General features: G+C 42.4%; 1 protein-coding gene across 3 annotated transcripts; it reads left to right on the top strand.

Moving 5' to 3' along the window:
- SLC18A2 (solute carrier family 18 member A2) lies at nt 1-26,966 on the top strand. 3 transcript variants are annotated; one of them, XM_066323513.1, is made up of 15 exons: nt 1-235; nt 2,003-2,354; nt 9,546-9,604; nt 11,648-11,731; nt 14,063-14,155; nt 14,546-14,635; nt 14,725-14,768; nt 14,843-14,903; nt 18,202-18,297; nt 21,122-21,200; nt 21,458-21,509; nt 21,924-21,987; nt 23,042-23,161; nt 23,741-23,874; nt 25,658-26,966. In XM_066323513.1, exons 1-15 carry the CDS (start codon nt 115-117, stop codon nt 25,766-25,768), a joined length of 1,560 nt encoding a protein of 519 aa, XP_066179610.1. In that variant the 5' UTR covers nt 1-114; the 3' UTR covers nt 25,769-26,966. The 3 variants fall into 3 exon arrangements, with proteins under 3 accessions (XP_066179610.1, XP_066179612.1, XP_066179611.1); XM_066323515.1 differs by lacking the exon at nt 1-235 and adding an exon at nt 404-466; XM_066323514.1 differs by lacking the exon at nt 1-235 and adding an exon at nt 497-1,015.
- Nucleotides 26,967-27,287: the final 321 nt, after the last annotated feature.

Below are 27,287 nucleotides of genomic sequence, written 5' to 3'. Positions count from 1 at the left end.
CGCAGCGCGGAGCGGGGCTGCCGGAGCGCCCAGCCGCCGTGTCCCCGCCCGTGTCCCCGCCCGTGTCCCCGCCGGTCCCCGCCGGCCTCCGTGTGTCCGCAGCCGGGCCGGAGCATGGCTTGGGGCGAGCTGGGGCTGCTCCGCTGGCTGCGGGAGAGCCGCCAGTCCCGCAAACTCATCCTGCTCATCGTCTTCATCGCCCTGCTGCTGGACAACATGCTGCTCACCGTGGTCGGTAGGTAACACGGGCTCGGGCTCCTTCCCCTCGCCCGGGGTCTGCCAGGGCCGGGCTCCGGCCGCAGGTGGCTCCCGGAATGCCGGATCGATGCTCTCACACCCAACGCCTTCAGACCCCGTTAATTTAGTTACGTTTTTAACCATGGATTGTGTTCCAGGCATTGCAAGCGCGCCGCCGCGGACATCAAAGTCTTGCTTTATTTCCATGTTAATTGGGAGATAAGAAATGGTGTAAAAAGGTCTTAATAACTCCTTTTATTTTCTCTTTTTCTTTTTTCCTTTTTTTCCCCATTTTCCTGCTAAAGGCCACTAATACTTCATAGAATGACAGATAACAGTATTTATAGCTCATCATAGTTTTTTTTCCTCCTGTGGTCATGCAACTGAAACAGGCTAGATAACATTGGAGATGCCTGTTTCCTTGTGATAGTTCCTGTCTCCCCCACATTGGTCTTAAAATGATAGCTTAATAAGAAAACTATCTAAGTCACTTTTAAGAAAAGCACTTCCATGAGTTAGTTTAATAAAATAATATCAAGTTTTAAGGTCCAACTTTTAATGGCTTTGGTGGCAGAGTGTCAAGATTCAGAAATCTACTCAAATAAAACAATTGAATATTTTTCAGTGGTAGACTTAGAACTCCTCACATTCAGATGTTTATGTGAATTGAAAGAAAATGGTCCAGAGAAACCAGTGGCTCATGGATGTGCACAGAAACACAAATGAATGCACATGGTTCTCCTGGAAGTGACTGGGTCTGTGCAGAGCCAGCTCTCAGGTGAGGCTGCAGACTCACCTTCTGAATCACACTCCTGAATTTCTTCAAGGGGTTCCAGCTTAAAAGTTGATGCCACAAGATAGACTTTAGTTATCAAAAATTCCATTTTTTGCAAGTTGATTTTGGATTTTTTTACAATAATATACTTCCTTATAAAATTAGTAATATTTAATTGCTTATTTAGTAATATGTATGCTAGAAGCCCTAGAAATTATGACAGTTTGCAGACTTGAGAGTCTGGGCTTTTTCAGGAAGAAACGCAAGATGGGAAGGAGTGATTCTGTCACTTGTATTAAAATGAATGAACCTGACATCTGTTTTTACAAATTCTGAAATCCTAATGTCTGAGATACATATTAATGCAATTAAATTGCAGCTAAGAGCCTAAAACATGTAAACATGATTCCTTCTGGATGAACTTTGCAATGTAAATTTTAAAATAATGAGACATGCAAATATCAACATATTAGTTCTGATTCCTTGACAGAGGTCTTTTGCCTTTTTTTCCATCTTATGGCTGGTGCCTATCTATATTTTTGTGGTTCATTTTAGAAATGGTTTTTATTGTATTTTTTAGATTTCGGTTTAATAATCATTCCAATGCTCTTCTTATTATTCATGCTTTTGCAGCCTAATTAAAGGACTTGTTCAGCCACGTGCAACAGAGAGGCTTCAGAGATGGGTTTTAATACTTCTAATATTTTGCTTAATGATGTATGTATAGAAAGCCTTATGGAAATCTTATGAAAACTGGCAAAAGATAAAGAATAATGTAGAGGAAATTTTTGTTTTAAACTGCACTTCTGAGTTGTGGGTGGGTTTTTTTTCCGATGAGCAAACTTCTTTTTCAGTTCTGTCTTTCTGCATGTGCTCTGTAGGAAAGCCTCGTATTCCCTGATCAATGGCAAAGCAAGCAAGAGAACTTGGTGATTCCATTTCCAAATAACCTGCTAGTAAGATGCCAATGTATTCTATTTGTTTTTCCAGTGCCAATAATTCCCAGTTACCTTTACAGCATCGAACACGAGAGAAATGCCACAGAAATCCAGACCACTAAGCCTAACCTACCCTCAGCAACCATGGACAGTTTTCAGAGCATCTTTTCCTACTACGACAACTCCACCATGGTCACTGGGAATGAGTCTGACAGGACACAACCAGGAGAGCTGCACCAGACCCAGACAGAGCAAATGGTTGTCAGTGTGACCCCTTCCCCCTCTGACTGTCCCAAGGATGACAAGGAGCTGCTGAATGAAAATGTCAGAGTGGGGCTCTTGTTTGCTTCAAAAGCCACGGTGCAGCTGCTGACCAACCCTTTCATAGGGCCTCTGACAAACAGGTATGTTGTTGCTGCTGCACCAGCACTGAGGGCTTCACACTGATGTTTTAGTGTTTCAAACATTATTCACTCCCTTTTGGCCCTGGCTTACTTCCTTCTTGCTTTTTCTGGAGGAATAGTTTAGTGAAATGTATTTGATGAACACTTCTAAACACTTACACCCTTTCCAAAGTAGCTGCATGTCAGCCATCAGTATCACACACTTCTCCTCCAGCTCCTGAGACCTTGGACTTTTGTAAAATCCTTTGCTGAGATGGTGTTGAAATATTTCCCATATAGTTACAGGAGGCCAAAAGACGCTGCAATGTGGTATTCCCAAAGATTGTGAATTGTCAGTGTTCCTGTGCCACCCACATTAGGCAAAGGTGGTATTGAAACCATAGGCAGGGTTCAGATCCCTCCCCTGCTCTCACTGAGATGAGCAGCTCTTGGTGGGATTTGGTGTGTGATGGTTTGGAGTTGTCTGAGGTGAGAATCAGAGGGGAATTTGTGTGGACTTCAGTGAAAAGTGACCAAATGTCCAGCTTTGCTGATGCCATGTTCATCACCAGGTTCAATGGCTCCCACATCCCCATCAGTACATGACTCTGCCCAGCCTTCTAATCGCTCCCTCTAAATTCTTGCAAATATTTGATGTCTTGAACCAAATATGTTTAAATGGGACTTCACAGAAAATTTGAGCCAGGATCAAGTTTATAAACACTGATGTCAATGCCTTAAAGCCCCTCTCCAAATCCAAGTACTGATGATGTTTACATGAAGATTAAAAAATATGTGTAATATCATTTAAATTTTTGATGTTAATAGCATTTTGTGTAACCACTCTCCTCAGCTTCAGGCCTCCCAAACAGACTAGGAGATCAATCTCTGCAGGAAATAAACTCCAGACTCTATTCAGTCGGGTCACTGATCTGCATATTTCTTATGTAAGCTGTTTTTATAGAGAATTATTCCTTTCAGAAAATAATAGGCAGCAGAAATTTGTACTTGTAGAACGCTTTTGTTTAAGCAGTCAATGCCCTTCACAGGTGACAATGTTTAAAACAACCAACAGACTCCAATGCCAGACACTTCAGATTTTGAAGCCAAAACTACCTTGTTTAGGTTTTACAGCAGATATATATATATATATATATATATATATAGTCTGAGTTTTTCTTTCAGTCTAAAAAAAAGTATCCAGCTGAAAGCTAAGCAGTATTTGGACTCACAGTGTTATGTATTCAAAACCTGTGTTTGATCTGTGGAACTGATCTAAACACAAAAGCTTTAAATGAGAGAGTCAGTTTCATTTCTTTCTCATTTCCCTTTATCAGCAATACATATCACCAACACACACATAAGTATGCCACCACAAAATTACTGTTGCACAAATATTGCTGCAAGTTGAGAAGGATTTTTCTTACCTGTATTGTTTAGTGAGGATATCATAGCTCCTCTGTGGGTAAAGTAACGTAACAACAAATAATGTTTTAATAAGAGTTCTTTGGATGTGCTTCTAGATTTTCCTAACTGCCTAAATCGTTACCCTATTGATATTTGCTTTTTTTTCCTGTTAGCATCACCATTTCCAGAGCTGCCAAAGCAGGAGAAAGCTGTGTGGTCCCATCTCTGCCCTGGGACGTGTGTGAGGCATCCCTGGGGTTGGCAGTGAGGCAGGAAAGGTTCTTGTAGCATCTCCTTTTCCTGTTAGGGGCAGGGTTGGCACCACACCACGGTGAACTTTAGTGCTGGGAGCTGAGGTTCCCTCCTGGAATCACCCCACAGGTTTGTGCCTGGGGCAGGGTGTGTGACTGCAGGCACAGGGGCAGCTTTGCTCACATGCCCGATGAGTGTGAGAAAGAACAACAAGGAGCACGTCATCCCTTCATCCCAATGACAAACTCTTCCCTCACACAGCTGAATTGAGTGCCCTAATGGCAAAGTGGCCCTAAATTAGATTTAGAGCTCACTGGTTTTCTTTCATGCATTATTAGTATCTTGGTACTGGTATCTGCCTTTCTTCTGAAAAATGTTTAGAGGGAAATATCAGTTAACACATTTATCAATTAACTGCAGAAGTGATTTTCCCTCTCCCTTTTAAGCTGACAATTTCTAATAACAATGTATATGATCAGCTAAAATTTGTGATTGCATAAATCAAACAGAAAACGTCTGGGTTATCATTAGAAAGACTCTTCTTCACCAGTGACAAGCTGTTTGGTTACTGTTAATCTTTTTGTCTTTATTACTTCTACAAAATTCTAGGAAAATATCAAAGCTTAAGGAGAAATGGTTGCTTCTTTCAAGATCAGTGTGCACAGTTGGTTAAGATGCCCAGTAAGTTTCTTTTTCAAATGAGTGGCACACTGAGTACAGTGATTTTTATTTTTCAATCAAATATAGCTGTTCAAGGGTCGTTTAGAATTTTCTTCAAGTGCTGATTTTCACCAGGCACTGGCTTTGAGTGCTTGAGCAACAGGATGTTCTACTCATATGAGTCTGTGCAAATAATAACTATTTTTTAGGTTTTCTGAAGGTTTTGGGGACCTGTTTTCCTTTCTTTTATAATTACTGAAGGTACAGATTTTCAAAAACAAATTTCAGAATTGGTTTCATGCAAGGACAGTGTTCTGCAAAAGAAACATTGCTTATTTAGAGCCCAGCTCTGTTCATGGAACACCAGACACACCTGGCTCAGAGAGCAGGTTTGCTCTTCCTGAAATAATACAAGTTCTCCCTGCCCTGACAAAGTCCTAGCAGAGCAAACACTGGTGATAGCTTTGCCATGGGAAGTCAATGACACACTTCCCACTGTGGCACAGTTTCAGGGCAGAGCTGATAAGATTTTGTGGGTCAGAAGCACATTATGTTTTTCCTGGTGGTGAAATTTGTAAGAAACTACAGAAAAAACATAGCGTTTGATACAGGGCTCTTTGTGAGGGGGATACAGGGGGAGAGTGAAGGCTCTGCCTAAAGCTGTCCAGTGAAGAGATTGGGCAAAAGGCTGCCCATTATAATTAACTGGTTCATCCAACTGCACTGGAACAGAGCCCAGAGCAGCTGTGGCTGTCCCCATCCCTGGAAGTGTTCAAGGCCAGGTTGGATGAGGCTCTAAGTAACCTGGTCCAGTGGAAGGTGTCCCTGCCCATGGCAGGTGTTGGAAGGAGATGGGGTCTAAGTTCCCTTCCTACCCAAACCATTCTGTGATTCTCTGATTGCCTCCAGTGCTGTTTTCAAAGTCTCACCAAGCTCTGTGCACCGGGCTGTGAGCCCAGCTGTGCCAACCCTCAACCACCAGAGCCAATCTGTGCCTCTGCCCTGTGTGCCCACTGCTTTTTCTCATCAGTCTGGAGAACTTTGTAGTTCTAACCTTCTCTTATTCATAGCAGCCTCAAAATCCATTAAAAAATCATTAACTATTTTCACCATCACCATCATTTTGACACCATCCTTGCTACAGCTTTGAACTCCTTTGCATGAGAGAGAGAGAGAGCAGCTGGGAGCACAATGTGTTTGTGTCCAAGACACACACAGAGCAGGAAGCAGAGGAATAAATAACATTAGTAACTAGATATTTACATTTCAGTTCCTATGTGAGCTTTCCTTTCAGGTTTTGGCAGGAGGTGACCTGTTCTGCAGGTCACTCTGTCCCTCTGCCTTCCCTGTGCTCCAGCATGGGACCACACTCCCTGTCCCTGCTGACCCCACATTGTTCTTTTTAAACTCCACACATATTAAATGGTTCATTGGTTCAGAAGCTTGAGGAACACATTTTTGCCATAAATCCTCCCCAGTCTTCACTGCCAGGGAAGGAGAGAGCCAGTGTTCCAGGCAGGACAGAGCTAGCAAAGGGTGCTCACAGGGGCACCATGGAGCTGTGTAACAGCAAGGTTGGAACCAGTGCATTTGCAGTACTGTAATTGGTAAATAGGCTCTAATAATCCACAGCTGCTCACCTGGTCAATGTAACCTTTATTGTGCTGTTGCACAGAACCAACAATCTGTTGTCTTATTCTGAGTAATCTTGTTAATGGGTATAAATAATTTCCTGAGAGTCCTACAATCTGGAACCACAGTGTCTGAAGTGAAGTTGATTTTCTATTCTCCATCAGTGGCAGCCTTTCCTTTCCCTCCTTCAAGTAGGGACTCAGACTTTTTCAGAGATCAGAAATACTCATAGTAAGAACTTTTTAGCTGCAAGTAGCCTTAGTGAGACATGCTGGACTGTGCTTCAAAATTGCTTGGAGGGTTTTGACAGGAGTGCCCAAGAAAATTATAGGCTTGGCCATAGTAACAAGAAAAAATAAGAGAGATGACAGGCTGTAATATTCTTTGGTGTTGCATCCATGCAGAGGAACAAAATGCAGAGGTGATTGTGATGGAGGGTGTTATGTCATGGCTGAGGAAAAACTGCATATTCCACTGGCCAGGACCAAGGGACAGAGTCACTGAATTGGCTGTTACAGGTGGTGCCTCTCCTTTTTATGATTATTTATGTTGTATAGTTCAGCAAACCCTCCCAGTCTGTGCTCTCCCACATCTGTAGAACAGACCAGGGAATGCAGCTGCAGATGAGACATTTGTGGTAGCCCAACTGCCAACTGATTAGTGCTGCAATTTCAGGAGGAGCAGGGTTTGCTAAGAAACAGGGTTTGTTGAAGTTGCCCAGGAAAGGACAATCTGCATATCTAAATAAATGTCAGCTGGATGTGGGCAAGACTGTCCCCTGAGAAAGCCCAACCACAACTTCTAGAGGTTCAGCAATCCCATGCAGGGGCAGCATTCCAGAACTGTGCATGTCCACTTTGTGGGGGAAGCTCTGGGCAATATTATCCTCCCAGATAGGATAAGGACTTGTTTAACTCCCACCTTCTGCTGTGTGTCACTTTCCACCCTGCTTGTCCTGTTTGTCCAAGGAAAAAGGAGAATAATATCTGCAACTGCAAAAATTAAGAACAATGCTCAGAATTACACGGAGCATTAGAATTGACTTCCAAAATGCTTGTTTTCTTCCTGCCTTCAACCACCAGAAAGTTCCTAGGTTTAGGAAGCCTATTGGAAGAGTTGAAATCTCCTTTATTTAGTATGATAGCACTGCTCTGTGTTTAACTCGTGAATGTTTATGGGAGATCTCACAGCTCATGTCTCTGATGTAAAGATGGAAATGTGAATGTGGGAGCCAATTTGGATGGCATTTCTCTTCTTGCAAATAACTGAATATTATTTCAATGAACTTGTAGCAGAAGCAAATTGCTGTCTCACAGGCCCTGTGTCAAATGAGTTGCTTGATTTCTGTACTGAAAGCAGAATTCTCCCTCACAGTGTCCACAGATGTGTCTGGGCTGGCCTTGACAGATCCAACCCCACTTTACTTTGCAGTGGGAAAAGGCATAAGGACATTCACCTTCTCCTTTCATAGCCCAGAAAAATCTGACAATGCTCAACACCAGCAGTATCCATACCTGCAGGGTTTTGTTTGTTTGTTTTGTATGTACTCCTATCAGTGCTTTCTTTAATTGAAAAACTCAAAATCAATTATGATCAAACTCTCTGTGGCCTGTTCTACCTGGGCCCACTGAGAAGGGAAGTTCTCACTTCAGCTCTGAGGCAGGTGAGAAGTTGGCAAGAGATAATTTTTTATTTCCTCATGTACATAGAAACACCAGTGGAGATCAGCATCCCATTGTGTAATACCTATTACACACACAGCAAGGGAAAGGCTGGCTTAGAACAAATAATTTACTTCAAATAAAGCAGACAAAAAGAGTATTGCTCTTTTATATATCATATGTGAAGTTGCTGGGAGATTAAAGTTATTATCCTAAGGCCATGGGAAGTTTGTGATAGGGATTTAATTTGCTTTGGAGACACCAGTTCAGGTAAGTAGCACATGAGTATCCAGTCTCTGCTGGATATTTACAACACCCACTTACAGATTTCAGCTAGGAGAATGTGTGCTCTATGTTTTTGTCATATTTTAATACAGTGGTGATTTAAAGCAAAATACCATGTGAAAGCTCAATTTGTTTCATTCACAAGAATGAGAAAAACAATGATCATCAAGCTCTGCATTTTAAAGAGTTTTCCATTATCAAAGGCCCTTGATTGTATAAAAATATTAATTCTAAAACCAAGCTGGCAGTAATTATTTTGTCATGACAACTGTTATTAAAAGGGCCATTATTGACCCTTCCATTGTTTGATTGACCTGCTTTAGCCAACACTGCCCATTTAAATGCACAACACTGCCAAATCATTGGACACTGAAATCCTTTGAAAGTGCTCCCCTGAAAAACATGAAAAACATTGTTGAAGAATTTGGCCATTAAATAATGTCCCGGAAAATCCATTTGAGATGAACAATCCTACAAAGAATGAAGCTGTGAACAAAGTGTACTGGATAGAATATGTACACTGTCTTCAGAGCTACCTAGGTTTTGACTCTAGGGCAGATTTTTAATGGTGTGAAAAATAATATATTGTGATTTTTTTTTTGGTTGAATTTTTAGTTTTATCTGCTCAAAAAATATATGTGCTTCCCATCCAGAGATTTCTTTATTTCCTGGAAACTTGAAAATACTTGAAGCAACCAGGCATTTCTACAGGCTGTGTAGAGCCCTAATGAAGAAATGGTCTGATGAAGAAAGCTTTGATCAGTTCCATTTCTACTCCTAAACCCATGAAAAGCAAAAGTATTATTCTCAGGCTCTTTGGGACTCTTCCAGCGCTCCTGAGGCAAAACTCCCAGAAAAGCTGATGACAAATTTTTCCAGTAAAAAAGCCACTGGCTTGACTATGTCTCATTATAATCATTGTCTCATGAGGACGGAAACAGATGAGCATTGAAACACGACTGGAGTATTTCAAAGTTCAGCACACTCAGGGAAATCTTCCCTTGGCATATCTTTGGCAACCCTGTGGAGGCCCAGAGGGGTTTTATGGGGAACAATTAAGGCAGAATGAGAAAAGGGCAATCAGGGCAATCATGAGAAGGATTTCTTCCAGGGATTTCAGATGCAAAGTCCATTGTGTCAGCTGAAAAAGAAATCTGTGATGTGGACAAATATGGCCATGTGGCCCACAATAAATAGTTCAAATCCTACCAAGAAACTACAGGTTGGGTTTGTGTGGTGTGTGAACTCGTGTAAGACCAGCTCAAAACCTCAGTGGGACAACCTCAGAAATGTGAATGCTCTTTTTGTTTTCCAGAATTGGCTACCAGATTCCACTGTTTGCTGGCTTCTGCATCATGTTTGTTTCAACAATCAGTAAGTGTCCACATCTTATTTGGTCCTCATCTTATTTGGCCCATGGATAACTTGTAAATGAATGGTCCATGATAATTATCACTAGGAATTCTTATTGATGTATGGGGACTAACTTCCAAGGAAAATTTAAGGGATCAGCCTAAACATCAGCTCCATGTGGATGGTGGGACTGATGAGATTGAACAAGAGCTCTCTTGGGAACGTGCTCTGAGGAATCTCAGGTCTCTTCCTTAGCTGAACCTTTCAGGTTTTTCTGACCTGGAGCAGTGCTCGGGCAGTTTTAAATAAGACAGCCACGGGAGAGCTGTCTTGCAGGGCCCTGAACAAGGAGATATCAGGGTTTATCAGAGAGATCGTGAGGCTGCAGTGGCTCATGGGCAGAGTATGAGTCAACAGGATCACAGCCTGTTGCCAAACATCTCTGTGGGATGTGCAAACAGGAGCACAGCCTGCCAGTCAGCTGAGATAATTTGTCTGCTCTAATGGCATTGATAAGGCTTCAGCTGCTGCTTTGTGTTTGGTTTTGGCCTGACATTAAAAGCCGTGGCCCAGACAGAAAGAGTACAGAGAACATCAAGGTTCTTTAGAAGCCTGTGAGGTGAAAGAACCATTTTTGCCTCAGAGGCAGATGTGAGATGTATTAGAGACCATGACAAGAAAACGAAGGGGACAAGCAGTTTTCCACAAAAGAAAGAATAATGAGAGGTCCCCCAGAGGAGGTATGGATGCCCCATCCCTGGAAGTGCTCAAGGCCAGGTTGGATAGGGCTTGGAGCAAACTGGTCTAGTGGAAAGTGTCACTGGCAGAGGATTGTAGCCAGGTGATCTTCAAGGTCTCTTCCAACCCAAAATATTCTGATTCTATGATCTTAAAACCATATCCAAGTGGACTGAAGAACTAGAGAAGATGACCTGGTCTTAGAGCCACTGACAGCTCAGTGTTTTAGGAACACGTTAGATAAATTCTGGTTGGGATGTAGGTAAGAGTAGTGAGCCTAAGTCATGGCAGGGAAATGCTGATCTGCTGAAATCCCTTTTTACTTTTATTTTTCTTGATTTTTATGTGTCCACACCGCAGGGATTTTTGTAAGATGTGGTGGAAGGCCCCAAGAGGCACAATCCCCTGGGGCAGGTGGGAGGAGTGCACACGGATCCCATGTTTAGTTGGTGCATTACACCTTCCTGCAGCTGTAACCTGCCCAGCAAAATTCCTTAGGTGACCAATGGATGGGAACTTTATAAAGCTTTATAAACTGACTGCAGATTTAATGACACTGACAACCACGTGGACTCTACAAGCAGAGATGTGGTTGGGTTGCTGAGAAACATATTTTCCAGTGTCGTGGATGAGGAATTTAGCCAGGCTAAGTGCAGCATCCAGGGCCTCTGTCCCAAAAGTGACTGAGGGAGGGAGTGGCTGAAGGGAAGCCTTGGGTTAAACCTCTTGGGGGAAGAAAGAGTTGCCACATCCTCTGGTGCAGTTGCTCTGCTTTTGGGAGGAGAAGGAACTTGCTGGAGGTTTTGAATGGGGGGATCTGGCTTCCCTGCACATTCAGCCAGCTGTGCTCCACACGTCTGGCACGGGGCTGGCAACACCAAGGGAAAACTTCTCTCCATCCACTGATTATTGGAGGAAGCATTGGTGAGTGTGTGTTCCACCCTGCCTTCCACAAGTGCCTGGAGCTCCAGCCTTAAATGAAGCAGCGTGGAGAGGTGAGGCTGGAAAGAAAAGTCTTATTACTCCTCTTGTGTGCAGCTGAACCAGAGCAGATGTAATCAAATCCTAAGTAATTAGTTAAAACTGCTTGGGCTCTTGCATTCTGTGTCACCTGGAGGCTTAGACACCTGAGATCAATTCAACACTGACACATCTAAATGCAATAAGAGAAAATAACGCAGTTAGCATTGGAAAGTGGCACAAGTCACTGTAAACACTTGACTGAATTGTAGGAAGTTTTTGTGACAGTTTCAAGAAATCTAACTTTTTAACCTAGTTAGAGTTAACCTAATTTTGAAAATTACCTCTGTTTTTATTTTTCTGCAGTGTTTGCCTTCTCTGGAAGCTATGCACTACTATTTATTGCCAGGTCTCTTCAAGGAGTGGGTTCCTCATGTTCTTCTGTGGCAGGTAAAAGAAGAGATGATAGAGGAAAATGCAGATAATTTTCAGTAATTTCTTAAATTGAACTTTGTCAGCACAATCAGTAATGAATACAAAAAATATTCAATTGAATCAATTTCATATTTGGTTGGGGGTTTTTTTCTGTCTCTTTCATATGAAGTAGCTCAAAAGCAAATGTCTTTTAAGGCTTCCTTGGTATTTGGGTTGCAGTAAGGTAGAGCACTAAATGAACTGCACTCTCCCTGGGATTTCTGCACCTGTGTCTTCAACATTTTAAATTCATTTTTAGCCATTTTAAAGGTCACTGGGAACTTATGTTGGTACTTATTACAGTTAGAACAGCAGCTCTGTCTGTTACAGAAATTTCTGTTATAAAATGTTGTTTTTAAGGGCTTACCATGCTGGCTGCCACTTTGGGCTCAGTATATCTGTACCACATTTCCAAAAAAAGTGCCTCATTTTTAAATAGAGTAGGTAAAATGGAGTATGGGTTTTCAGCCCAGATTATTTGAGCATTCTTGAGGCCAAGGCTGGAGAAAATATGTTTTGTTCATGCTGAATATTTCAGTCTTGGAAAAATTTCCTGCAATGGCAGGAACTGACACTGGTGAAGATTGCAAGCCAAGCTTTCCCAAGGGAAGACATGCCAGAATCAGAATTATTGTTCAGCTGTAACTCAGTCCCCGTCCAAGGGGACACCTTGAGCTACAGGCTCTTAGGTGAGCACAAGACTTTCTGGTTTTTTCTCACCCAATGTGCACAAAAGAGCAGAAGAGGCCAAGGGACCGTCTAGTCCTCCCCTTCCTGAAGGCAGGATCAACTTAATATCAGTCATTCCTCATGCACACTTGACAGGCTGACCTCAGAAGCCTCCAGAACTGCCCTCAGCATCCTGCTCAGTGCTTAAGTACTTCTATGGTCAGGAAGGTTTATTTTTCCTGATGTCTCATCTAAAGGTTCTTTACTGCCATGTGAACTTATTTCTGCTTCCCATCCTTCAGAGAACACAAAGAATGGTTTCCTTTCTTTATCTTCCTGGCTTGCTTTCATATTGCAAGGCTGTTATCACCTCTCACATCAGTTTTGTCCTCTCTGGTTTTAAATTGGAAGTCCTGCAGTTGTCCCTCACTGATGTAATTCTGAGCCCTTGCTCACCCTCGTTGCCACACTCTGCATGGTCTCCAGGCAGCCCCAGATTTCTCCCTGTGCTGCCCCAAAAGCACATCCAGCTCTGGGAAGAAGCTCTGACTCCTCACAGGGCCAGCAGCAGTGAGTCTCATCCTGTACCTCACAGGCAAAGGAAGTTTTGGGGATCATTGCTGCCAATCCTTCACTCCCCTGCACTGGTGTGTGCAGTCATTCCTATCTATGGGTAGATCTTTTATTGTCTTTGCACTGCCCTCTCCTTCTTTTTTTCCAGAATATTTCCCCAATTCCCACATCCATTGTGAATTCTAGTGCAGTTGTCTAGCAGCTCTCCAGCTGTTCGTGCAAACAGTTTGATGTCATCCACTCTTTTCAATAAACGTGGTAATCCACACAGGACCTCTGCTCTTTTGATGCACATGATGGATGGTATTTACTGAATGATCAGCCAGGCAATGCATTGTTTTCCTTCTCTGTGTAGCTGTGGACCTTATTTACTGAGCCCTATGTAAATCTTGATTTGAAACCAGAATTATTAATTTCTACAAGGACTCTTCTGCAGCATTTGCGTCTACAGTGTCTGAGTGCTCCACAAAAAGACGAGCAAATTAGGCTTCGTTTTTCCTTTTGTGAAATGAAGGTTCATAATCAAGTGCAGAAATAAGGCATGTGAAGATAAAGGTCAAAAGGATCCTAGAATTTTTTGATGCTGAACTTGAAATACTCATTTACAAAGCAATCAGCTCTGCATAATACCTCATGCCCAGAGCACTGTCCACAATTGGAGCCAAGTGGGCACCAGACCTTTGTGCACTCTGTGAATAAATAAATGATGGTGAATACTTGTCAAAGCTTTGGTTCTGCTCATTGGAAAGTGTCATCTAAAAGCTCTGTGACAAAGAGATTAATAAAGAATCTAACAAATAAGGTATCACTAAATTACCTGACTAATACTGCACAAGAGAACACGGTCTTGGGGACATTGCTAAAACATTTTTGCTTGGAAGTTAATTCTATAGGGAGGGACTATATATATTTGTATATATTAAAAAATACTTGGTCGTTTCTGTATGTTTAGTAGGTGTGACAAATGGTGACCATAAACTGTAGCACACAGATGCCTAATTTTGTGCTGTGATTTTTTTTTATTTTGTCTCCTTTTTTTTTTTAATTTTTTTTTTTTAATTGTAGGGATGGGTTTGCTTGCCACTGTTTATACGGATGATGAAGAGAGAGGCAACGCAATGGGAATTGCACTTGGAGGCCTGGCCATGGGAGTGTTAGGTCAGTGAACTGGAGGCTCTGCTGGCAAAAGAAACCATCCCCAGGCATCCCAAAGGAAGTTGCTGGGATCAGCAGAAGGGTTTCATTGGGGTAATTGGTGTTGTGCAGTCTCCAGACTGGATTCATGGTGCATGTGAAGAACAGCTTTCCCCACAGCACACATTCCATATGTGGGTACACGTGTCACACAGCAATCTCTGAGATGTTTGGGGTTTGTTTTACATGACAGAGTGTTTTGGGCAATGAAGAACATGGTTATTGTCATGACAAATAATCTTTGTGGAGGTTTTCAAACTGGAGTTTTGGAGTGTGCCAGTAGCAGGATGCCCAAATGTTCACAGGGGATTTGTTCAGAGTCAGAGTCTTCACAACTGTGTCCTTTCCTTGCAGTGGGGCCCCCTTTTGGGAGTGTCATGTACGAGTTTGTGGGGAAGAGTTCTCCTTTCCTGGTGCTGGCAGCCCTGGCTCTGTTCGATGGAGGTCAGTAGATACCCTGAGTCAGAATCACCCTGAAGGATGTCTCTCTGCTGCTCCTGGAGGAGTGTTACACCGTTGGTTTCTTTTCACAGCTGTTCAGTTACTTGTTCTGCAGCCCTCCAGAACACAGGCAGAAGTGAGTATTCAGGGAAAACACTGCAGGAATGGGTGTCATTTTGCCTTTCCTAATCCCGAGCTTTTGTTTCGCAGAGTCAGAAGGGGACACCTTTACTGACCCTTTTGAAGGACCCCTATATCATTATTGCAGCAGGTACCAGACCCTTTTTTTCCTTTTTTAAACCAGCCATGGTTTAAACTGATGTCATTCCTGGCCTCTGGCCATGCCTTGGGCTGAGCTGCTTTAACAGTGCTGTCATTTGCTGCTTTACTTGACATAAAAATCTAAGAACGTGTTGGTAATACGGGATGAATATACCAGTAGAAGCACAATGGGCAGAAAATTTGAAATAAATGTGTCTTCCCAACTGAGAGGCCACTAATGACTTGCAGGTGCCTGCTGAGGCAATGAGCTGTGGCCAGGAAAGATCCTGTGAGGCAAGTGACTTGGGCCAAGGCTGTCCGAGTGAGGGACTGCCAGCACAGCACAGGCAGGCACAGGGAATAACACTGTTTCTGTCTGAAGAGGGAGTGAGCTTGGTCTCTTGAGTGTGAATTGTATTTCAGAAAAAGTTCTGGGTGGAATGGTGAATGCTGTTTGGTATTATGTGTGTCTCGTTTTTCTAATGAGCCTTTCTGTCTCAAGAGAAGTTTGCCTTTTTTTGCATCATACATCATTGAATGTTTATTCTGAAGTCTGTAATTAAGCCTGGCCCTTTCTAATGTTGATAAAATACCTGAAAACAGATAATTATTTTCACAGTTCTGTTTCTTCATCCTAACTTGCTTGTTCCAGGCCTTTCTGGGAGCATTCTGTTTCTTGCTGACCTTAGGGAATTATCATAACCTTAACTCTGTGACTTGGTCGAACTGTGACTTAATTTACACAAACCCTTTTGCTTGAGAAGTTCTTGGAGCATGAAGAAACCACTGAAAAAAAGTATTTGAGGGCAAAGTAGAGCACAGACAGTTCTTGTCATAAGAGATCAGATTTGTCATTCAGCTGATTCAGTAACTTCTCTTACAGGAGGTAAAGCATATAAAGTATGAGGAAGTCCCTCCCATGGATTATCAGTGGGATTAAGGGGAGCACTTGTGGTCTCTGTCTCCCAGGACAGAGGCTGCCCAGGCCTTTGACAGTACAGATGATGCTGCTGTTCTCCTACTTCAGCCTCCTCTTACTTTATTTCCCTCACGGACCAAATTTGGTTCTGTCAGAGCTGAATGCCCAATGCCCTGGTTTGTGTCAGAGGTGATGCTTCACAGCCTGTGCCATCAGTACCCACTGAATAAGCAGGAGAAATGTCACTGACGTGTTTTGTCACTGCTGCTGGGAGCTCAGGGAGTGAAATCAGTGACATTGCTGAAGCCAAACCTCACTGACAGGGATTACAGGAAAATCAGTGCTGCTGCCTGACAAGTTAGTTTCAATGATCAGATTCAAAAAGCAGAGACAGTTATCATCAGGAGCACACAGGTCCTTGAGAAGGTGTGGGACAGCTTTTCACTGGGTCCTGCTCTTTCACAGGGAATGCCAGGGATGTCTGTGGCACTCTGCCAGAAGCTGAGGGGGCTCTTGGCTGTGGGGATGGGATCCAGCTGGAAGGCTGCAAATTCACACCTTCTGGCCAGCACAGGACATTTCATCCAACTCAGGGAAGAAAAGATGTAGGATTCATGCCCTTGACACATGGCACTTTAAAGAAAGATCAGCTCCATGCAAGATTGAGGCAAAAAATAATTTATTTTCTTTTGGGGAAGTTTTGCTGGGGTAGCAGGACTTGGCCCTGAGATTGCAGAGTACCAGCTCAGGCTCTCACTTTTCTCTTGGGGCACTTGAAGCATCTCTATCACCATATCCCTAAGTACTTTGGTAAGCTCTGGTGATGCTTCCTGCCCTGAGGAGGAGAAGGTGCCACAACTGTTTGCAAGCACACCTGCTCCTGCTTCCTTTGCAAGGCTTGTTCAGAATAGAATAAATCCTTTGCTATTTAAGCTCAGTTTAGAATGGTCCTGCTTCCTCTGAAATGTTTTTTTTTCCAACATCAAGGAAGCTGTTTGAGCATGGCTGATTTTGGCTTGGAAGAGCCCCGAGGTTTTTAGCTGGGGCTCCTTACAGGCACTCTCTGGGAGCTTGCACCCAAGTGGAAAGGTTGGCTTTTGTCTGTAGGGCAAAGCAGTGCTGAACTGTTGCTCCTTGCCTGGGGAAGGGAGTGAGGCAGCTAGCCAGCAAGTTCATTTTAGGAATTGTGGATACACAGTCTAATATATTCTGACAGGTTTGAGCAAAGAATGACATCAGTGCTCATTTGGTTTTGAACCTTATGATGAGGAACTCCTTCTGAGAGAAACAATATTTCTCTGACCACTGAAAAATCCAGCTTTTTATAAAAAAAAAAAAAAAAATTAAAAATTGAAATTTGTTTAGTACATGACTGGAAGAGTCTAAAATATTTTCCTGAAATTCAGAGATTGTAGATATTAGGAAGAAAGATGAGAACACGAGTTTGAGGCTGTCACTTCCAGCAGTGATTCTAAAAGCCATTTGGTAAGGAATTAGCAGAGGGGACATGTCCTGTTGCCCTGCATTAAGCTTTGAGTGCCTGAGGGTCTTTTAAGTAAGAGTGAAAGACATCCTGAACCCACAGAAATGCCACGGGGTGTCATAATCCCTCCAGTAAAGCTGAAGTGCATCACTGAGGAGAGATGAGCATGACACAAACCCACTGGAGCCTGGTCTGCAGGCAGTGGTGGAGGGCAGAGCTGAGCTGGCAGGCAGGACTGAATCAGCACTTCCACCACTTGTTAGCCTTTGTGTCTGGGTTATTAAAGGTCCAGGAATTCAAAGGAGATTCGTAAGTGTTTGAAATTCACAGGGCTGTGCAAGCTCAAAGCCAAACCCGTGTTTGCTGCACAGGCTGGCTGACTGTGGGATCTCCAGAGAAAAATCCCATTTGTGGGGAACTGACATCCCTGTGGCTGCATCTTGGTATTTTTAGGATCAAGACCTCCACATCCTGTCATGTGATGTAGTCCTGAGCTCTCAGATGACAGAGGCACAGGGTCAGAGCCTGATCCTCTTACACAACAGGGCTCTGGTATTGCCCCGGGAGACCAGGTAAAGACCAAGTGATTGTAGTTGTAGCTAATCATTTGTACAACAGACCTCATGAACTTTCCAAATGTCATCAAGCTCACTGCAAACTTTCACATTATGAAACAGCTTAACCTTTATTGTAGAGTTTCTGGGAGAATAGAAACATATAAAAAGTTAGAGTTCAGTGATTTTACACTGTGTTCTATTTAAAGTTAATCACCATCTGACACATGACAAATAGGGCTGTAAAAAGTGCAATATTTTATGTAAAAGCATTCATTATTTGCACAGTGTTCTGTTTATAGTCAACAGAAATAATGACTACTATTTTTTCCCCTCCCCTTCTTTCTGTAAGGATCAATCTGTTTTGCAAACATGGCTATTGCTATGCTTGAACCAGCTTTACCCATCTGGATGATGGAGACCATGTGTTCAAAGAAATGGCAGCTTGGTAAAGTACAGTACATTGTTTGCATCTCTATATTTTTTTCTATTGAATGTCTGGGTTCTGGTCTTGTTAAAGATTATTTGCTTCGGGGGATAATTTTGGTTTTTTTACAGTCTGTAAAGTGTCAGTGTTAAACCTGCACAGTTACAAACACTGCTATGTTATAAAAATACAGTGGGGTGATGTTATTGCAGTGGATGCTCCTGTAATGGGCTACACTCACATTTCAAGGAAAAATAGTTGCAGGCAGCCTCAGGACTAGGGTTGATCCAGCTCCATGGGGAATCCAGCACTGCTTTGGCAGTGAATGTTGGCCAGGGCAGCTGCAAGGTGCCTGCTGACTGAGCCAGCCTTGCAGAGCAAAACCATTTGTTTGTTTTTCCCCCTGTAAAAACCCCTCCTCAGTTCCTAGTTTGAATTGCCCTGAGCAGAGACCTGCAGCAGGTTCCCTGTGCTTGGTGCAAACCATGTTTGTGGCAGCACACCCTCCTTCCAGACTGCTCCTGGTGACATGTGGAAGAAAGACGGACTTCTGCTCAAAATGTGGCCACAAGGTCATCAGGAGCACTTTCCCTTGGAATTGTTACATTTGGCATCCCCCTTAGTGGTTACTTCATCATCCCTTTCAATGGGAAGCAACGGGGAGCCCCACTTTGGACCTTGTTGTGGCTTGGAGCAGGGACAGTCCACAGGCAGACATGGAACATGCCCCATGTGCCCATTGGCACTCCAGAGTAAAGCTGGGGCAGTTACTTTCTCTTTGAGGTGCACAAGAGCAGGAAAAACCCCACCAGAACGTGGATTAAACTGAGTGTGAGAGGTTGATGTGAATCGTTTAAGTGGGGGATGCCCGGCCTTCATCTGTCTCTGATTAATTTATTGATGTGTTCATGAGGGCATTTTTTTAATATCAGTGAATAGTTTGAAAGAAAAAGAAAAATTCTGCATGAAAATGATGTTCAGCTGATATCCCTGCTCTGGGTAAATGTAGGTGTCCCTACACCCTATAGAAAGCACAGACTTTAGTTCTAATTAATTTAATTGAGATCTAGAGTGGCCACAGATGCAGTTCTTAATGTACTGCTAAACCTGGCAATAACTTCTAGCCTGTAACAGAGCAGAATGAACATGCAAACTTATGTATTTTGAACCTCAAAAAGGAAAAATAAATATTGCCTATCTACCTCCCTCACCAGTTTCATATTACTGGTGCAATAGAAATGAGATTTACAAATCTCTTAATTGAACAGAGGTTAATAGAAGGAAAACAACCATTTAAATTAAGATTCATTTAACCCCTTAATGATACAAGTAATTGACTCCATTTCACTTTTGTCTGGTTTGGCAGCATTAATTAAAAATTTTAAGCCTCTTAAACTGTAAATTGAACTGTAGGGTTTTGAGCAAGTTATTATCTTATGCGATTGGAAATCCAGCTGTTTGAAGCATGAACTGAAGAAGGTATAAAGAACCTTGGTTTGACTAAGGAATATTACTGTGCATAAAGCTTATTTAGAAAATTATGGTTCTGCCTCAGTATACCACAGCTTACAGGCCAACCTGTGCAAGTTTTATTTAACAGGCCTTTGCAGTATTATTCCTTTTTTACAGCTGTCAAGGTCTGCTCTGTGTGACCATTTGTTATAACCAAATAGCTCCAAGCACTACTGAAGTAGCTGTGGTTACACAGACTAAAATGAAATCTTTCCCCAGCACCACCACTGTAACCCACAAGGTTTTTAATCACAGGATATTGCTGTGCTAAAAATTACCCCTTGATTTTTTTTTTCCTTATGAATATATCAGAGAGCAGGGAAGGAAGATGGATAGGCAGGAAATGAGAAAAGCTACGTTGCCTTGGTGAAAGATGAGGAGCGCACACACGTTCAGGCACTGGTTGGACTGTGTACCTGATGCCATGGCTGCTTTCTAAATCTCTGGCTGGGTCCTGCCCTGAGACTTCTGTGTAGGGAGAGGATGAATCCTCCAATACAAACTGTAAGAACTGGCTTTTTTTAAACCAGAGATGTCACCACACAGCAGCATCTACTCCAGATACAGCCACTGCTGTGGCAACCTCAGGGACAGAAAAACATTGCTGGTGCCAACAATGTGCTGTTCCAAGTGGAGGTGGAAAATGAGAGGGACACAATTTACTCTGGTGTCTTCATCTGCAAGCTATCACAGTTTGTGTTAATTTTATTTTATTTAAGCCAATATGTGATTTAAAAAAAAAAATTAAAAATATGTTGGCTAAATAGTTTCGATACAATTTGTAAACGTTTTTCAGCCTTACATATTGATCCCTGCTTGACTGAGGGCCATGGCACAGCACTTTAGACTTGCCTGTAGCAGGAAGCTTCATGGAGGGGGACTGTCACTTGCAAAGCCACAGCAGCCCTGCTGTCCCCTGCTGTCCCCTGCTGCAGGGGAGGGTCACCCCTGCCCTGAGCACCCAGGGCTGGCTGCATGTGCTGAGCATATGCTCCATAAACCCTGCACCTGCAGGAGAGTTCTCTCCTTGACCCAATCCAAAGTTTATTGTAGTCAGATATAAACTTTTTTGCTCTTTGTTGTTCTGTCCCCTCTCCCAGACCAGCTCTTGTATCTAATGCTGAAAAACTCTTTTCAAAGGCATCAGGCTGCTCCTGCATTTCACAGATGATGTCCTTAGATTTCATAGGAGAGCTGCAACAAACCGGATATTTGATTCCTTGGGCTCTATTAGATGTGTCCAGATCAAAATCGCAGTGTCTGGGATTTATTAGTTTCTTCTAACACCTCACTAAAACCCTTGCTGATAAAACATCCCATTCATATTTTTCAGGCGTTGCTTTTCTTCCAGCAAGCATCTCTTATCTCATTGGGACGAACCTTTTTGGGATACTTGCGCACAAAATTGGAAGGTATGCTTAATTGAAAACCACTAATCATCTTCCAGTCTCTTCATGTCCCATTTCCAGTGTTTCCCAGGGTAGTTTATTGACAGTGGAAATTATTAAGGCTTGTTCTTTAGGAGCAAAATTGCTTTTTTTTTTTTTTTTTAAACAAGTTGCTACTTTTGCTGTTTAACTCAGCGCTCCAGACATGGCTTTGAAACATTCAGGATCAGCTCTAAAATCTCATTATCACCCATCCCTGAGTGATGTTTCTTCTTTGATAGGTGGCTTTGTGCTTTGCTGGGGATGCTAATCGTGGGAATAAGTATTTTATGTGTAAGTAGACAATCATGCATCTTTTAAATCCCGTGAATGTTTGTGTGCTCATCTTCAAATGTGCACTTTTCCCATGAGAGTTTTATGACACGTTATTAAACAATGCGTGGTTAATAGGTTCCAGATCAGAGTTTTGAGTGCTTTCCAATTTCAGAGCTTCAATTATTTTTAGAAATGATGACTCTGAGAGGAGTGTGCTCCTCTGTTGAGCTGTCACTCAGCAGTTTATAATAGTAAGTGTGTCAGTGGTTTAATGGCACAGTTGTCTGAAATGACAGCTCAGAACAAGGATCAAACTCTCAGGTCTGTACAAAGTGGGCCATACCTACCCGGAGAATTTATCTCAGAAAAAGAAACTAACCTCCTCAGCATGTGCAGTGTGGTGTGATTAACAGCCTGAATTTTCCTTTATAGGTGCCGTTTGCTAAAAACATTTATGGGCTCATAGCACCAACTTTTGGAGTTGGATTTGCCATAGGTAAGAAAATTTGCAGTGAGTTCTTACAATCTGTTGTTTCTGTAAAAACGATTTGATATGAAATTACACAGAAAATCAGTTTTGTTGTCATTCTGATCTAATAGGGGTGAACCTGTGGCCCAAAGTGGCAGGCAGAGCAGGATTAAGGGACAGTGCTTTAGGGAGTTTGATCCAGAGTTTGATCCAGACCCCTCAAGTCTGTCCAGAATTGTTCCATCAGCCTAAACAGAACTTTCAACCTCTCCATGAACGTAAAGGTTGTTTTCAGAAATGAAGCCATGCACTGCCCCAAACCCACAGTCTTTCCTGTGGTGGAAAAGGATTTTTATACAGACATTTCCACAGGAAAAAAAAAAAAAAAGGCTTAAATGTTTTGTACATGAAGAGGAATTCCTACGCTCACACACAGGTCCTCATCATGTGTGAGCTCTCATTACTTGGGCCATGCAGGCAGGCTGCAGTGGGGACCCTGCTCTGCTTTCCAGTGCTTGGCTGCTCAGCAAATGTTCTGGGGCACCTTCCCACCAGGGATGTGTAGTGAGGAAAGAAGCTGCAGGCACAAACTCAGATCCCAAGTATCTCGGCAGTTTTGGGAGCTGTCTGTGCTGTTTCTTGCCAGAAATGAGGGTGTGTGTCAAAAGACATGATAAAAGCACTGTAAATAATTTTGATTGACTGGGGGTTAACGCTGCCATTTAGGCTTTCAGTCAAGGTAAGTTAACACCAGATAACTTTCCCCTAATTACTTGCAGGTAATGTGAGGTGGGAGCTTTACACACACAGCTGATGGGAATAGGATACACCTTAAGCTCACGTCTCTCCTGTCCTCTGGCAGGTGCCACCTGTACACCAGTTTAATGTCCACACGTGACCCCAGACACTGCAAAGACCATAAAAAGAAAGCTAATACAGGTTATTTTTACACAAACCTTTTGCTGGGTTATGAACAAACATCCTTGTGGCTGTTTCTGCCTCCCTTCTCAGCACATTGTTCATCAAGATGTTAAAAGAAGGGGAAGAAAAAGGCAGAATTTTCCTGAAATGTGTTTTGCAGGAATGGTGGACTCCTCCATGATGCCAATCATGGGTTACCTGGTGGATCTGCGCCACGTGTCAGTCTATGGCAGTGTGTATGCAATAGCCGACGTTGCCTTTTGCATGGGGTTTGCCATAGGTAAGTCCAGCCTTTCCCTGCCTGGGAAGCACAGTTCAGAAAAGGGGCATCTGCTCCAGTGCCAGGTGGGAATCCCAGTGGTGCTTGCAGATTTTATGGGAAGAGGTTCTTATGTTCTGCAAGAAATCAGAGCAGGGGGGATTGTACTTGGTGTCTGCTCCTCTCTCTGCAGCAGTGCTGTGCTCTCTCCATTTGCTGTAAGAGGCTTGAAGGTGTCTGAAGGCACGAACACAAATGGGATATGCCAGGAGAGAGCCCTTGGAACATTGAAAATTAACACCACAGCTCTGTTCCAAGGGGCTGTGAGGGGAATAACTCCCCAGTGACCCCCCCTGCCTCCTTCAGAGCATGACACAGATGCCCTTAGGAACATCTCTAATCTCCTCAAGGAATGTGGCCTTTGGAGCCAGGAAAGTTTTATGATATAATTAATTACAAACATGTCTTTACATTCCTTAAATCCATTTGTTAGATGGGGGAGTTTTGTATTAAAAAATTCTTAAAAAACTGTTGTTTAAAGTGACTGTTGCAAATTTTGTGTCTGAGCAATCTCCAGAAAAGGGTTTTTATCTGTACAAGGTCCCTCTGCTGGTGGTGCCATTGCCAAGGCCATTGGATTCCCATGGCTCATGACAATTATAGGAATTGTGGATATCCTCTTTGCTCCCCTGTGTTTTTTCCTTCGAAGTCCACCTGCCAAAGAGGAGAAAATGGTAAGTGTATCTTGTTTTTTTAAAAATTTTTTTTTCAGTGAAACAAATGATAACTTAGATTTGCATCTTTGCCTCTAACTTGCTCAAAATGGGAAGCACAGTCAGGCACTAACTTGGGAATCAACTCTCCCTTCTTTTTATGTCCAAGATGTATAAAGGCAACCCTACAGACAACCCCTTTATTAGTTAGATGTTGCAGTCACAAATCTGCTTTTTATGAAACAGGGTCATAAAAACATGACGGGCTGCAGCATCCTAGACTGTGGAGTCAGGATAGAATTTATTTCTCTTTTCCTTGAAGAGCCAGAACTCTGTTGGCCAGTTGACCAAATTATTGCTTGGTGTGCCTCAACCTGTTTTTTCCCATGGTCCTCTGCAGTATATTTTGTATCATCATTTTTCCTCCTTCCCTCCTTCTCCTTCCTTCATACAGTTCACCTGTCCCTATAAACTAGTGGCTTTTTTTTTTTTTTAAATATAAATTTACCAAAGACTTAATGCTCTAGAGCATTCAGTGCTCCACAGCCACTGTAGGGTGTGCAAGGACAGTGTCACCATCTGTAGGTTTCGTCCACCCAGCAATCCATCCTTGCTCTTCCTGAAAAAGGCTGACCTGGGCCCAAAACATAATTTCTTGAGGTTTATTTGGGTGAAAAGAAGCTCATTTTGCATGGTCATGGTCTCATTGTGTAGTGGCACATCTCTAGAAGGTAAGGACAGCACCTGCTGCTTGTGCTGCTCCCTTTGAACTGGCAGAAGGTGGAAAATTGAATCTTGCTGAAATAATGGTGTATGTGAGGTCAGAGACCTTCTGTTTTGCTTGTATTTGGACTGCAGAATCCCAGAGATCCCAGTTAATCGCTTGTCATGACCTTTGCTGACTGCACTAGTTTTGTTTGTTTTGGTTTTCTTACATTAAATAGGGCTGAGGAACCAAGAGGAGAAAACAAAAAGCAGCTGCTGTTTCCTGGCAATATAGAATTTATCACTTCCATGGTCCCTGAGTTTCATTTGTAACATCACAACCCCAAAAGGGACAGGATCTCTCCCCAAGGCTCCAACACCCTGCAGCCGCCTCTAACACACCTTTAAATGCAAAATAACTCCTGTTCCCAAAGTGGCTCATGGCTGTACAATCATGCACCAGTTCTTTCAGGTTGGAGCAGAGTCAAAAGGAGGGTGCCAAAACTGTGGTCTTTGCATAATTATTTACCCCCAAACTTAGCATACACTCAGCAGGAGAATACTGCACAGGTGCTCCAGAACTCCTTGGGAAATTTCAACCCAGAGAATTCAGTATTTTATCTGGCCCTTGCCATGATCAGCACTTCTAGCTTGCCTGGGGTCAAGGCACAGAACTGGGACCACCACTCTTGGCATTATCCTCAGTTCTCTGTTCTGGATCTCCATGGGAAGAGGGGACAAAAGCAGCAAAAGGGAATTGGCTTGTAGCAGTAGGACTCCTCTTGACCATTCTTCCAGGTTTTTAATTGATGGAAATGAGTTATGGGAGGGGCAAACTACTGTTATCTGGAGAGCAGGTAGATGTCTTTCAATAATACCTGGGTTGAAATACTGGAAATAGGATTTTTCTAGGGCTGTCTTAAGCACCAAAATTCCACTCACACAGACCTGTGGACACAATTTACCCTAATTGCAATCAGTTTGGGCCCATCCTTGAGGGAGAAGAGGTGAATCCGTGTGTGGTGCATGCAGCATGCTGGATCAGTCCCAGCCTCAGCTGGATACTAAGCAGAAATACTCACACTCTGTTTTCTTCCAGGCAATACTCATGGATCACAACTGCCCTGTGAAAACAAAAATGTACACCCAGAACAACATCCAATCCTACCCCATAGGTGAAGAAGAGGAGGAATATGAAAGTGATGAATAACAGAAAAGCCATATCATGTATTTAGGTGTACAAAAATGCTGTGGTTCATGTGAAACATCTCATCCAGAAATAGGTTTTAGTTGTACTGTACATTGAATAGTGAAATGGTCAGAAAAACCAAAGGTATATTATTTATTGCCCGTGACTATAAAGCAGACTGCAAACCGCCTTACAGGGGGGGAAAGAGCTTTTATAGACCATTTGTATAGTGTTACTCTGTGTATTTAATTTTATTGAATATTACACTCTATTTTTTATTAAATGTGTAGTATAAATCTGTATAAAATGTGAATTTTAACTATTTGGTTTTTAACGTCACTTCCTTGACAGTATTTCATATTTCATTTGGAGTCATAGGTTACTGTCAAACTTAAGTCTTTCTGATATAACTGGAAATCTAAAAAAGCAATCCTCAAAGAAAACCTATCCAACTTGCATTCTATTAAATGACAACCTTATAAGTGGATTGAGAGGAGCTGGAGTTCAGACTGTGGACAGCACTATCACTTTTTTCATCAACTTCAGGTCATAATAATATATTTAAAAAACTAAATAAGAGGCACAACTTCTCTGCCAGTTTAAATAGTGAGTTCTCCCTGAACCACCAATGTTGAGGAAAACATGTTGTTAAACAGATGAGTGTGTTGCTATTATAAAATGAAGTTGTAATTAAGCAGTTGTGCAATATGAAGCCCCCAAACAAACAGCACCACGTTAACAAGTCGGTATGACATCTACTGTTCCTTTCCCTGAGCAGGGAATGTCACAGCACGAGGATACCTTTTATATTTCTATCTTTTGGATCTTTTAAGATATTTCAACTTTATTTTAGTTGCATCTTCAGTGACTGGTTTGGAAAAGCTGCAGTATTACAGTATTTAGTCTTAGCATGTTCTGAAAGTGAGCTGCTAACTGGGGCAGTTCAAGTGACTCTTTTACATGCATTCACACATACATCTAAAAATTCAATGTATTTATTTTTTAAAATGAGTTCTCTTTGCTTAAAAAACTGGAAGAAACAGCCAGTTTGTTGCCAATCTCTCTTAACATTTGGGGACACAGTCCAATACAGGTGCAGTATTGTATTAAGCAGTCCCTGTCTGCACTTAAAAGCATTTTAAAAACAATCCCAATGTCCTTCTCAACCATGGTGTATCATTTCATTTGTAAAATTAAAATCTTTATGTGCCTTCTCTCATGTAATTGCAGATGTTTTATGTACTACAGCATAGATACTATGTTTACATATAGTTTTGTAAAGCGTATATACTATGGTCAAAAAATATGAAAAACTATAGTGGATCAAAGTTCAAGTATTGCTCTGTCAATAATTATGCATTCAGAACGCATCAAAATAAAGTTATCTGACAGAAGTTCATGATCTATTGTAATAAAGTGAAAAGAAGAATTAAAAAAGAATGACCTCCCCTCATGATTTGCCTTATGCAGTGTGTTTTAGCAGCGTGGGCAAAGCTGTCAGGTCACTCAGCTGCTGGGGAAGCGTTTCTCAGAGCTCCTT

The sequence above is a fragment of the Sylvia atricapilla genome, chromosome 8 (genome assembly GCF_009819655.1).
Source record: "Sylvia atricapilla isolate bSylAtr1 chromosome 8, bSylAtr1.pri, whole genome shotgun sequence".
Classification (NCBI taxonomy): Eukaryota; Metazoa; Chordata; class Aves; order Passeriformes; family Sylviidae; genus Sylvia; species Sylvia atricapilla.
The sequence above is the reverse complement of the archived record's forward strand: the minus strand, read 5'-3'. Positions and strand labels throughout refer to the sequence as shown.

What these genes read in the sequence shown, in the direction of transcription:
- SLC18A2 (XM_066323513.1), top strand. Translation starts at nt 115, where the DNA reads ATGGCTTGGGGCGAGCTGGGGCTGCTCCGCTGGCTGCGGGAGAGCCGC. An exon ending in CATGCTGCTCACCGTGGTCG is followed by an intron (nt 236 to 2,002) that starts GTAGGTAACACG and finishes TTGTTTTTCCAG; the next exon opens with TGCCAATAATTCCCAGTTAC. An exon ending in TTGCATGGGGTTTGCCATAG is followed by an intron (nt 23,162 to 23,740) that starts GTAAGTCCAGCC and finishes TATCTGTACAAG; the next exon opens with GTCCCTCTGCTGGTGGTGCC.